The sequence below is a fragment of the Stenella coeruleoalba genome (assembly GCF_951394435.1).
Source record: "Stenella coeruleoalba genome assembly, chromosome: 19".
In the NCBI taxonomy this organism is placed as follows: domain Eukaryota; kingdom Metazoa; phylum Chordata; class Mammalia; order Artiodactyla; family Delphinidae; genus Stenella; species Stenella coeruleoalba.
In genome coordinates, this window is record NC_137165.1 from 9,080,803 (window position 1) to 9,093,108 (window position 12,306).

The 12,306-nt window shown below is 52.6% G+C and overlaps 1 protein-coding gene across 12 annotated transcripts in view; it reads right to left on the bottom strand.

The window, feature by feature from the left end:
• Positions 1–12,306, bottom strand: part of CHD3 (chromodomain helicase DNA binding protein 3) — a 47,256-nt gene that overhangs the window by 11,237 nt on the left and 23,713 nt on the right. For 7 of the 12 annotated variants that reach the window (XM_079904412.1, XM_079904414.1, XM_079904421.1 and 4 more), the window contains 17 exons: positions 8,953–9,065; positions 8,295–8,465; positions 7,931–8,055; positions 6,377–6,660; positions 6,019–6,149; positions 5,709–5,859; positions 5,338–5,531; positions 4,786–5,019; positions 4,386–4,589; positions 3,634–3,845; positions 2,755–2,886; positions 2,264–2,363; positions 1,659–1,850; positions 1,285–1,485; positions 770–907; positions 368–489; positions 39–212 (listed from right to left, as the gene is read on the bottom strand). In XM_079904412.1, the coding sequence (XP_079760538.1) occupies positions 39–212; positions 368–489; positions 770–907; positions 1,285–1,485; positions 1,659–1,850; positions 2,264–2,363; positions 2,755–2,886; positions 3,634–3,845; positions 4,386–4,589; positions 4,786–5,019; positions 5,338–5,531; positions 5,709–5,859; positions 6,019–6,149; positions 6,377–6,660; positions 7,931–8,055; positions 8,295–8,465; positions 8,953–9,065 (2,878 nt within the window). The remainder of the gene's footprint in view (positions 1–38; positions 213–367; positions 490–769; positions 908–1,284; positions 1,486–1,658; positions 1,851–2,263; positions 2,364–2,754; positions 2,887–3,633; positions 3,846–4,385; positions 4,590–4,785; positions 5,020–5,337; positions 5,532–5,708; positions 5,860–6,018; positions 6,150–6,376; positions 6,661–7,930; positions 8,056–8,294; positions 8,466–8,952; positions 9,066–12,306) is intronic. The other 5 variants (XM_079904418.1, XM_079904413.1, XM_079904415.1 and 2 more) reach the window with 4 other exon arrangements.

The following is a 12,306-nucleotide window of genomic DNA, read 5'->3' on the forward strand; positions in this document are numbered from 1 at the left end:
CCTCAACCCTGGGCCAGGTAACCCGCCTTGCATCTCACTTCTGCATGGGGCTCAGCTCCACGCGGACGATGAGCTCTGTCTTGGCCGGCATATTCTTAAAGACATCAGCCTTGAGCCTCCTCAGCATATGTGGCCCCAGCAAGTCATGAAGTTTCTTAATCTGGTCTTCTTTGGATATGTCGGCAAACTCCTCCAGGAAGCCTTCCAGATTGCTAGTAGCCAGAAGGAGAAAAGGAAATGAACAGGCGTCAGGTTCTTTGCCCCTGACCTCAGGCTCTATTCTTCACTCCAGATGAATCCTCCTCCCACTCATCTTCTCAGTCCCTCCACCTCTCCTCTCTGCAGACCACCCTGCTGAGCCACTTACTTAAACCTCTCTGGGGTGAGGAAGTTCAGCAGATGGAAGAGCTCCTCCAGGTTATTCTGCAGTGGAGTCCCTGTCAGCAGCAACTTATGATCTATCTTGTAGCCATTGAGGACCCTGAAAAACTAGAAAATGGGGCAAGGAAAGGCAGAGGAAAGGGCCCATCAGTGGCCAGTGGCTGGCCCACAGTATCACCTTTCCCTGCCTCTAGCTCCTATTTCCTTCAGGATCAGAGGCCCTCATATCCCTAGTCCTCTCCCTCTTCCAACCTGGACTTCTCCCCAGACTTATTCCCAGGCTTCCTGCCTCCCTGATTGCAGAAAGTCCCTGAAACTTTATTTTTTAGGACTAGGGCAAGTAGGAGTCCACAGCCTCAAGTTTCTGAGGCCTGGGTATCTCACTCACCTTGGACTGGTTGTTCTTGAGCCGATGGGCCTCATCCACCACGAGACAGGCCCAGCGGATGGAGCCAAGAGCTGCCTGATCAATGGTGATCAGCTCATATGATGTCAGGAGAACATGGAACTTCACCTGCGCCTCCCTCTGCCAACACAACCATTGTCCACTTGGCTGCCACCCCACACCCAAGCATCTAGGCCTCCACCCCCATTCTCCACACAGACACCCAGGCCTAACTGAGACTCCCAAAGGGAGCCCGTTGTCCTGTCCTCCAACTTTGACTCCATGCAGGGACTTTTGAATGTGGCCCCAAAACTTCCACCACTCGTCCAGGATGAACAGATCCATGTACACCCCTGGGAGTACCCACTACATCTCCAGGACTGGAGTGCAGAGGCGTGAGGGAAGGTGGAGGAAAGGAGGGAGAAAGCTGAACGGGGAATAAAGGAGCTGAAGTCCTGGTTGGGGCAACGAAACGACAGATCTGAGGACTTTAGAGGACATGAGATAGAGGGGCTTACCTTCATCTTAAAAGCTTTCTTGCCACCTTTGATGGCGTTGTCTTCAAAGGAAAACTCATTCTCACGAATGATGGCTCGGCTGTCCTTGTCACCCGTGTACGTCACCACATAGAACTTGGGTGCCCACATCTGGAACTCCCGCTCCCAGTTAATGATGGTGGAGAGCGGGGCGCTCACCAGGAAGGGACCCTTTGTGTGGCCCTGGGAGTCGAGGGTGGGGGACCATTAGTCTAGGCTCACGGTCATACAACCCAGTCCACTGCCTGCCACACCCCTCCCCGCCAGTTCTCTGCCCTCACCCTCCACTCCCACCTTCCCCAGTCCAGGCTAGGCCTCAGCACGGCTGTCCCCCTCAGGGCCCGAGAGTCTAGCACCTCCTTATACAGTGAGTAGAGGAAGACGATGGTTTGTATGGTCTTGCCCAGTCCCATCTCATCAGCCAGAATGGTGTCAGTGCCCTGGGCCCACGAGAAGCGTAGCCAGTTCAACCCCTCCAGCTGATACATGTGCAGCGTGCCTCCAGTGGCTGTGATGAACCGGGGCTGAGTCTCGTATTTCACTGTCGGCTGTAGAATCAAGAAGTCAGAAAGCTCAGGGGAGCCATCAGCTGCTCCTCCGGTCTTGGCCTCCTCCTCCCCTCTCCCCGGCACTGATATCAAATGGGATTACAAGTCCCTCTCCTATGGCCTGAGCTTATGAAAGTTTCAGTCTGCAGTGCCTCCCCCTCATTCCTTAAAACAATACCCAGAAGCACTGTGGGGAAGGAAACTGGTAGAAGAGCCCTGTGTGCTGCTGTCTCTAGCAGCTCTCACTCCTGTGCCAAAATTCCTAGCACTCTTGGGGCAAAGCTGAACACTGAAGGAAGAGCTACTGTTCAAAGAAGTTGTTGAAACTCTGGGAAGTTCTGTCAGAAGCCCCCAGGAAATCTTCAATCACCATGGCTCCAGAAACGGGAGACAGGCCAAGTGGGAGGACTTACATCATTAGTAGGAGAGCTGGGAGGCCCATCACCCTGCAGCTCCTTCTTCTTCTTCTTATACTTGCGGGGCTGGGCGGGGTCCTCCCCCATAATTAGTTCTCTGGGAAAACAGCGGGTCTGAGTGAGACCTGGTCCTTGGACCCACCCCTGTCCTTCTGAACCCACTCCAGACCTAGCTCCCACTTTCCATAACCAAGATTTTCTCACATTTCCTTTCTCCCAGGTTCTTTACCCTCACCCCTACGGAGTTCAGCTCTAAAGCCAACCCTCCCCACTCCTCAGCATCCTCATCCCCATTACTCAGGCTAGATCTCCTTTCTGCTCCTCACACCACCTCTTTCCCGACCCCACCGCAAACAGCCCAGCCCAGGCTCCCACTGCCCTAAATTCTAGATTGGGTCTGTCCCTACTGCATCTCATTGAACGCTGGAGGTTTAGCTTTCATGCCTCTGTCCTCAGACTCCCTCTAACCCACGACCTGGCTCCCTCACCGGTGTCTCCAGTAGCTTTGTTTATGGTCTTCATATTCAGGGATGTTCATTTCATCTTCCTCCCACGTGGACTGGTCATATGGCAAGTCCCTCCATTTCACTAGATAGTGGTAATTTCCCTTCTTATCCACACTGTGGGGAGAGAAGCCAGGAGAAGGAGCAGGAGGGGAAAAGTAATATGTGTCACAAGTAGAAAAAGTCATACACAATTATCAGCAAGCACGCAGGCGTTGTCACCTAATCCTCAATGGTGGGCCTCTGAAAGGCAGTTTGGAATGGCTGAAGTTCTACCCTAACTTTTTCAGGATGGCTTCCTAAAAATCAACGATCACAAAACATCCCTGGCTTCAACATCGTTCGTTCATCTAATCAGTATTTACTAAACATCTACTACATGCCAGGCACTGTCCCAGGCACGGGTGATTGAGCAGAACTAAGCAGACAAATGACCTATTCCCATGCAGCTCACATTCTATTGGGGGAGGCAGTGATGAAATAGAAAAATAAAAGACAATGTAACATTAGTTAGTAATAAGTACTGGGAAGAAAGAAGTACCAGAAACACTGGTCTATATGAACCATGTGTTTCCCGTTTTGCTTTTTTTACAACCAGATCCCCAGACTCATGTGTCATTTCTTAAGCTGTTAGAAATTAAAAGCAGCAAGGACAAAGCAGTCAGTGCTGGGCTGGACCTTCCTCCTGGTTCCTCCCATCTCCATAGAGGAAACAAAGCCAGAAGGGCTGGGGCTGCAGTGGGAATTATCCAGTTAGATCAATTATCTGGTTAATCAACAAATACTAACATGGAGCCACAGCGCAGCAAGAATAGTGGCAGAACCCAGGTAGGCCTTCGCACGGACCAAGGACCAAGGACTCACCTGTGGTTGATGATCCGGTGGACGGTCATCCACTCTGGCTTGATGCCGAAACGATAGTACTTCTCCTCCATCTCGGCATAGTGCGGGTCCTTCACCTTGCGTTTGTCACTCTTCCCATCATCCTCACCAGAGCCGTAGTCGAGGGGTGGGGGCTCGTCCATGTCATTCTTCCGTTGATAGTTTCGGTACATTACCAAGTGGAAAATTTCCAGCTGATGGGGCACAGAGGAGGAAGGAATAGATAGTCCCAACATCCCGAGAGGACAAAAGGAGACAGGGCAGAGGCCGGCAGGGGGAATGGCATGGGAAGGCAAGCAATGAAAGAGGTGGGATGAGGGACATAGTGAGTTAAATCCAAAGCAGGAGAACGAATAACACGCCAGAGAACAGAGTCAGAGACAGGAGCTGGGTGGGGAGGTATTAATAAGCAAAAGGAGGAAGGGAATAGGGTTGTTAAGATTGGGGCTATCAGTAAAACATGGTTAAGACGGATAAGGAAAGAGATGGAGTTGAGGCAGGCTAAGGAAAGCCTATGTTATAGCTAAGGGAAGGAATCTAATGGAGACTGAGGGAAAGAGAACTGGAGTCCAAGAGAACCAAGTGTGGAAACTAAGGGAGTTGGTAGGGTGTGGGCGGCCAGAGGCCTAATGTGAGGGAAAGCAGAGGGGATGGATGATGAGAGAACAGCGGGCCAAGAGAGAGAATGGCAGTGAATGGGGCCCCAGGAGGCGGGGAAGGAGAGGCCCTTGTACCTGAAGCTCCTTGGCCCAGGAGCAGTGCCAGTAGGACAGTCCTACCCACTTGACAAAGAACTCTCTCTCCGATCTGCCTTGAAGAGGACGCGCGGGCGGGGCATCTGGATTCCCGTCTGCCTGTTGGGGGGCCGGCACTGCCACAGGGGGCTCCCCCCACCGCCAGTGTAGGATCTTCTGCACACGGCCTTTCAGCACGGGACACTTCGGGATGGACGCACACGAAGAGGAAAGAAAGGCAGAAAGAGCCCATCATTAGAGTAGGAGGATGGGGGTCCCACACGGGAATCAAAGGCTAGGTGTGGGGGAGAGTAGAGAAAGAAAGAGCCCAACCTTTGGGCCCCAGAGATGGAGGAGGAGTCGGGGCTGACAATAAAGCCTGAGAGATGGGCCCACTCACTGTGCATCGGGGACACAGCCACTCGCCGTTGGGGATGTCAGGCAGCGGGGGGTTCAGGCAGTGAATGTGGTAGGAGGAGATGCAGGCGTCACAGCACAGGAGCTCCCCGCCATCCTTGCACACACGGCAGTACTCCATGTGGTCGTCCTCTTCCTCCTTCTCCCCCTCCTCTTCCCCCTCCTCTTCATAGTCTTCCTCCTCCTCCTTGGCCTCCCACTGTACCCCCTCCTTCTCCTGGGAGGCCAAGGACAGACACAGACACAAGAAAGAGGATAAGGAGTGAGGCTGGAAGACAGAGGCAAACCAGGACAGCTAGATCCTAGAAGTGCAGAGAAGACTGCTGGGAACAAAGGAACAGGACTTCTCAGGTCCCCAAAATGCTAATTTTGGGGGCAAAGGAATGGGGGAGAGGATCAAACTAGGATCTTGGACACTTCAACATCTGTTACGGAGAAGCCCAGGCATCTGGAGGTAGGGAGAGGACAAGAGGAAGCAAGGAGGAAAGAGGTGGGTGGGTCCCTGAGGGCCGTAAGAGGTGGCACCAGTACTCACACAGTGGGGGCAGCTCCATTTGCCCTCAGGAGCCCGGTCAAGCTCAGGATCGAGGCAGACGAGGTGGTAGGCACGAGGGCAGGTGTCACACAGAATAATTTCCCCACCCTGCTGGCACACCTCACAGTAATCCTGGTGATCCGTCTCGTAGCCATCAACCTCCTCCTCCCCGGCCACTGCAGGACAGCCCAGGACTGTCATACACCCCAATGGAGGCAAAGGGAACAGAGAGAGAGAAGGAGAGCGGAATGCGGGAGGGGAGAGAAAGAGAAAAGCGTTCAGTAAAGAGGTCAACACTACAAATAAGAAAGACAACGAAGGAATGAAAGGAAGGCTGAGTGACAGGACTGCACACAGCTGACACAGCTTACCCTTCTTCTTCTTCCTTCCTGGCCGGCCTCTCTTCAGTTTCTTGGTGCGGACAGGGCCATCAGGGCGGCCTGAGGCACTGTGGACACTGCCACTGTCCAGGTCTGACTCCTCAGCCTCTGGTTCAGGGCCCTCGTCACTCTGGAAAACATACTGCCCATAGCCCCCGTGGCTGTCAGAGACGCCAAATGGATTCCACTCCCCTCCCCAGGCCTGGGGCTCCCGCTCCCGCTGCCCTCATGGACCCTTGTGTCTGGACCCCCAGCCCCTGACCACACCCCAGAAGTACAGTGGACGGGAGGGGCCACCCACCGAGCCTCCCTTCTTCCTCTTGCCGCCCAGCAGCCCTAGTTTGATTTTGAGTGGGGCCATCTTCTTTCCCCGAAGCTTCTTGCGTCCATCAGGCACTCGGGGACTCTTACTCCGCCTCTTGTGGCCTGGACCTGAGTGAGGAGTGGGGTGACAGAGAAAAAGCCGAGGTCATGAAAGCCAGGAACAATGGAGGCCGCAGGGTTTCTGGACCTCTCTGTGGGTCTCACTGAGACCCCTTCCTGGACAGCATTTCTTCTACAACAATCAGGGCTGAGAAGACAAGAGCTCTGGACTATAATTTGAGAACATGCAGTTTAGAGGGTGAGGTGACAGTTGTTCCAACTAGAGGGTTTCTTACCTTTGCCCTCTTTGGTTTTGGCTCTTCGGATGGGTGGGGGCTGGATATCAGCAGCAGGGGGTGGTGGAAGGGCAGGGGGTCCGGAAGGTGCTATGGGGGTGGCCGATGAGACAGCTGCTGACACCTGCTCAGCTACAGCTGCGGCCGCCGCTGCCGCCGCTGCCGCCACAGCAGCTGCCGACCCCTTGAAGGGGTTGTTGGCGCTGAACTCTCTCCACTTGGCCCCAAGGATGGTCATCATCTTAGACATTGGGATCTTAGGATTCTTCTTAGCAATCAGGGGCCTGAAAATATAGAAGCAAGGCACTCGGACCCTTCACAGATGGTCTGGGAATACTGTCATTTCCCCTCACCAATTAAGTCTGTGTACCAGCTAGCATTCCTAGGTGGTGAAAGTACATCCTATGAAGAATAACATCAATTTTGAAATAAAGAAATAAAAAGTTTAAGAAGGGAAAAAAAAGTCTAAAAAAACAAGAAAAAAGTATGAAGAAGAAAAAAAAGGCAAAATAAAATTTAAATGCAGATTAAAAAGGATAAAAAGATATGAGATTAATAAAAAAGCTCTACCTTGGACAACTACTTTACAGTTCCTAAAACACTTCCACACACATAATACCTTATTTCCTCCTCGCAATACTACTAGGAGTTGCTATGATTCTCTGTGCTTTTCTAAAGAGTTCCACGGGCCCTGATGAAGGGTCCCATCAGGTGGAGTCTGATGGGCCACACTGGTTCTGCTCTGCGGTGAGGTGTTAAGCTCTTGTGAGGACGTGGGTGACCCCGGTGCTGACAGAAGCACTGTCTTTAGTAGTGAAGCAGTGAGGCAACGGGACTAAGGATAGCTACCAGGAACTGAACACCACTAGGGGCCAGGCACTGAGTGTGCTGAGCTTTCCATCCATCATCCCATCAAATCCCCACAAGACCCCATGAGGTACGTACTATGTGCCTATTTTACAGATGCGGAAACTGGAGATCAAAGAAGTGAGCTGCCCAACATGACACTGGGACCTGAACCTCAGCAGGCTGCCTCCAGAGCGTTGAACGGCGCTGCTGAAGTGCCTGCTCCCCAAAAGGCGTCTCTGCTGTTCTGTACCCTACTGCGGGAGCCCCTGAAGCTCAGGCCCCACTGTCAGCAATGCATCCTCCGTGATTACTGGTGTCTAACGAAGGGACAGAGGACTTGATAACTGAGCAAAGGAAACTGGGGAACACGGATACCACCTCCCCACTCCAGTCTAGAGAGAAGTCAGGCAGGGGAAACTGGAACTGTTAGACCAAGGAGGGCCACCTGTCCTCCTGATAGTCTGTCACCACAGAGGTTTCTAACCTAGCAGTGGTACTGTGACCCCCCAGTGAAGGGTTCCTGACTGGAGTCCTTGGATCCTAGGAGTGCAGGAATTCCCTAAGATGACATGGGGAATTTTATGCGTATGTGCTGTGAATTTCTCTGGAGAGCAGTTTCTTAGCTTTCATCAGATTCCAGAAGGGTCCAGGGCCTCCCCCAAATTAAAAGCGTCTGCTCGAGAGGGCTCCTCAGCCCTACCGCACCTCATGAACTGGCTAAAGGCTTTGTAGTTGGTGAGTGTGTGGTAATCCTCCTCAGAGAACACATGTTCCACGTCCTCCAGGCCCCAAGTCAGAAGCAGAGTTGCCGATGACTTCTGTTCCACCTGCTGGGCGAGACCAGGCTTCAGTGACGCAGGGGTCCAGTCCTGGGCCTCCCACACGCCTCTCTACCCACCCACCAGGTTCCCTGGGCTTTCTGCTTCCTGCTCCATTCCCAGCCCAATCCCACTCCTCACAAACCACAGCCTCTCCACTTAGCACCCTGCTCGCCCAGGGCTCTCCCTCCTCCACTCCTCATGCCTGTCATTAATACTGATTTCTCCCCTCACTCCCTAATTCTACTCACCTTTTGCCCCCCATCTCCCTCCCCTTTTTTCCGCCGCTTCGTCTTCTTCTCCTTTTTTTCTCTGTGCTTCCGTCTCCGTTTCCGACCTGGTCCAGTTCCATATTCACTGCCTCCACTCTCTGACTTCTCCCGGTACTCATCTCGCTCAGAGCCAAATTCCTCCTCGCTGTCCTAAGGGAAAGAAATAAAAACACTATTTCTTCAGCCCTTCCTTGTGCCAGAAACTGTTCTCAGCACATAACATTTATCGTCTCTTTTGATCTTCACAACAATCCTATGATAATAACATCTATCTTTATTCACTTTTTTGTAGATGAGGAAACTGAGGCACAGAGACCTAAATAAATTGTCCAAGAAGACAGAAGACTGCTAGGCTCTAAATTCATGCAGTCTACCTCCAGAGCCTGTGCTTTCAACCGCTTCTCTGTGCTGCAGGGCAAGTCAAGTTGACAACTGGGCTCTTCACTAGGCCGTGGTGAGTGAGGTTAGGGTCCCAGACCTGGGAGATACAGGCTAGCAAGCGGGGGTGGGGTCAGGTAGAGGGGATCAGGCCTCCCTGACTTCAGGATCCCCACAGTAATCAAGACCAGAGAAAACGTAGGTCTCTAGGGCTGGGTCTCCAAGCCTAGCTGTAGAGATAGGAGTCCTGAACACTTACAAGCTTCTTGCGTTTTCGGGCTTTTCCTGGCTTGTTCTCCTTCTGCTTCTTGGGTCCTCTTTTTCTCTTCTTCACACCCAGTGCTGAAGGCAGCAGCCGAATGTCATCCTTATCTTTGGGGCAGAGAGCACCAGAAAACCTAAGCCTCTAGGTTCCCAGTCTCTGCAGCCCCTTCCCTTCCTCACCTCCTCAGTTCCCGCTGCTCTCTAGGAACTCCAGCATTAACTCTTCCAAACCTTGCCTCCCTCCGCTGGATGCAAACAGAGAGTGTTTCGAGTACTCTGGGATGCTCGGGTTCTGAATGGGAGGTCAGGGGTCAGAAGGGAAGAGCGGCCAAACCACTCCCGTCTCTCCCCTCCTACTAACAAGGGACCAGGCTCTAGGCCATGGGCTCTGACTGTGGCAGGTCCTTTTAGTCGCCGCCAGGGCTCCTCCTGCCTTCCCCCTCACTTAGCCAGCTGGCATCCTGCCCAGGAACTGGGGAAGCCATGCCCAGCTGCTGGCCTGGCCTGACCCCAGCACTTGGAGTGGGGAGACACAAGCTGGCAGCTCCCTAAGCCAGATGCTGAGACGGCAGAGCCAAAGGTGGACACCTGGGTTCTCACACTAACACCCTGGGGCCCTGACATCCTTTTTGTGAGGAAGGAGACCTCTATTTATATTTCCTCAGATAATCACCAAGCCTCCTGTCACCCCAGCACAGCCCTGGAGGAAAAGAAATCCTCAGTCAGGCATGTTCACTTCTTGCCCACAGGATCACAGTGTCTAGCTCCTTTGTCACACCCGAACCCCATCCAAGAAGGTCTCCACAATTACCTAAACATTCCTCCTCCTCCCAAGGAGACTGGAAATGTGCCTTCAAATCTATATACTCCTCCCTGTTCCCTTTGAGAACTCACGGACCCTGCCCCTTTGTCCCCTGGTCTCACCCCTTGTCTCCAAATTTAGTCCCAGACATCCTAACCCATTCATATATAAGCAGTATGGGAGACCCACACAAAGACACGGGCACAGACACAACCCGCATATGCATTCTCAAATGCACAAGCACCACATACTCATGAGCACAAACCCAGAGGACGGCCTGTACCTGCTTTCAGCAGGGCTAGGTCCCTGGCTTTCTCTCCAGATGTCTCTGTCAGAGAGAACGGGGCTGGTTCTTCCCAGATGTCCCCTCTCCCCATTCTCCATGACCCCTGTCGGACTGTGGAGGCTTAGGGGACAGAAAGTAACTCCGCGAGGAGGAAGACACCAACGCCACACAGACATGAGGCCCTGTTTGGCCTCCCTCCCCCAGCAAGCACTAGATTAACCCGCCAGACCTGTCTTGCTCAGGCAGAGGCAGCTGTGCAGGAGGGGAAAAGTCTGGGCCTGGCCCAGCCCCTTGCTCTAGGATACACAATCCTTCTTCCCACAACAGCCAAGGGAAAATTAGCCACAATTAACACTCGAGGCCTTGGTTTCCACTGCCTCAGAATCTGGGCACCCCCTTCCTTCATTGCTACTTCTCACAGCTCCAGCATCCTGTGCCCTCTTGTGCAGGAAGACACTCTAGGACTGGGGGATTGTGGCAGCCCCAGGTGTGGAAACAGAGTGGGGACCCTGATAGGAAGTCAGTAAGACGCCATGCCCCAGCAGCCCGCGCTCCCTCACCCCAGGGACCGCGGCTAATATGAACATGGAAACGGAGGCCGCCGGGGCAGAGGCAAGGGCAGGCCAACTGGCTAAGGATCAGGGAAATGGCCTCGGTCTCCACCAGCTGGGGGGTGGGACACAAGCCCTGGGACCTCGCAGCCAGTTAACTCCACTCCCCACCCCAGCGGGAGGTTCCCGAACTTGGGAAGACGGCCGTGGTGCGGAGTGGCAAAGTAGACGGCGAGGAAAGGAAAGGGAGGGCAAGAAAGCAAATCTAAGTCCCAACCTCTGTCTCACCAGCCACTCAATGCTGGCCTGGAGCCCAGACTCTCCCACATCCCGGCTCAGATCTCGGGAAGACGGCGAGGGAGGAGGGCGGCGAGGAGGGTGGGCGGAGCCTGGCGAGCCAGAGGACGCAGGAGGAGCCTCGCAGCGAGCCTCGCCTCCCGCCCGCCCCTCTCTTCTTCTAATCTCACCATCAATCTCTCACACATATATTTATTTTTTCTCAAATTCCCCTCCCTCCCCCACAACGAACCACCATAATAGGTCTGCTGCACATGCGTATTGCATGCAGGGGGTGGGTTTGTATTTTCAGACCTTTTGCAAAGAAACTACCAGAATTTTCCGCACCACCCACAACCATTCCCCACCCCCACCCCCAAGGAATCACATCTATATATTATGTTATATTATTTCTCTAGACTTGCCAGAAGGGGGAGGGAGAAGAAATGAGTTTTTGGCTTCCTGCTCCCTTCCCCCATCAGCACGAGTGCTATTATTTTAAACGTTTAACAATGTACGGAGACTGGAGAGGGGGGAAGGGATAAAATTGGTCTTGGGTAAGAATGTAAAACAAAATGGTGAGAATCAAAGCCGTCAGAATGAAAAACAATAGAAACCTCTAACACGTATAAACTCATCTTGTAGAGGAGGATGAGGGAGGGCAGCCTGAACATATTGCCTCAGAGGAGGGTTATTTTGCCCACACTTAGGTAGACAGAAATAATGGGCAGACTAAAAATATTTTCCTGAAGTTTTACCTCAGAAAGTCATCTGAGAGGGTGTATCTGGGTCACTCGTTTGACTTGGAGGGCTGAAAGGGAGATAAAATTGCCCAGGGAGAGAGAGTAGGTGGGTTTTCATTTCAAATATACCATTTTAAAAACATTTGACGATGCTTAGAAAGCAAAGGGAAAAGGGGAGGGAGTATTGACACAAAGACCCATCTCGACCTCAGATTCTTTCATGCCCTCCCCTTCACAGACCCAAATCCGGGATCAAAACCCCCCAAATACCGCATTCTAAGTTCGGAATACACATAGGCGAGAGCTGCTAATGCCCTAACTTAACCTGACATCCTTTCTTCCTCTCTTTTTAGCACCTCTGCTGTCTTCCAGGCAATCCCCTACCCACAATTCTTTATTCCTTTTCCCTTCTGCAAAATCAGTGGGCTCTCTGGGATAACTTTTAAAAAACTTTTCCGGTTTTCGGACCAGCCTGATGGGAGGGGAGGTGGATTTTATCTTGTTTCCATTAGATACACATACCCCCCCTTCCCCGGCCCAAGAAAGCACCCCACAGTCCCTCAAAGGCTGTCTCAACTAGACAGGAACATTTGCCACTGAAGCCACACAGATCAATACGACAGTTGTACAAAGAGTATGTTGTTAGACGTTTTGAAGTTTGGTGCATTTGTGCTGCACCGCACCAAGACAC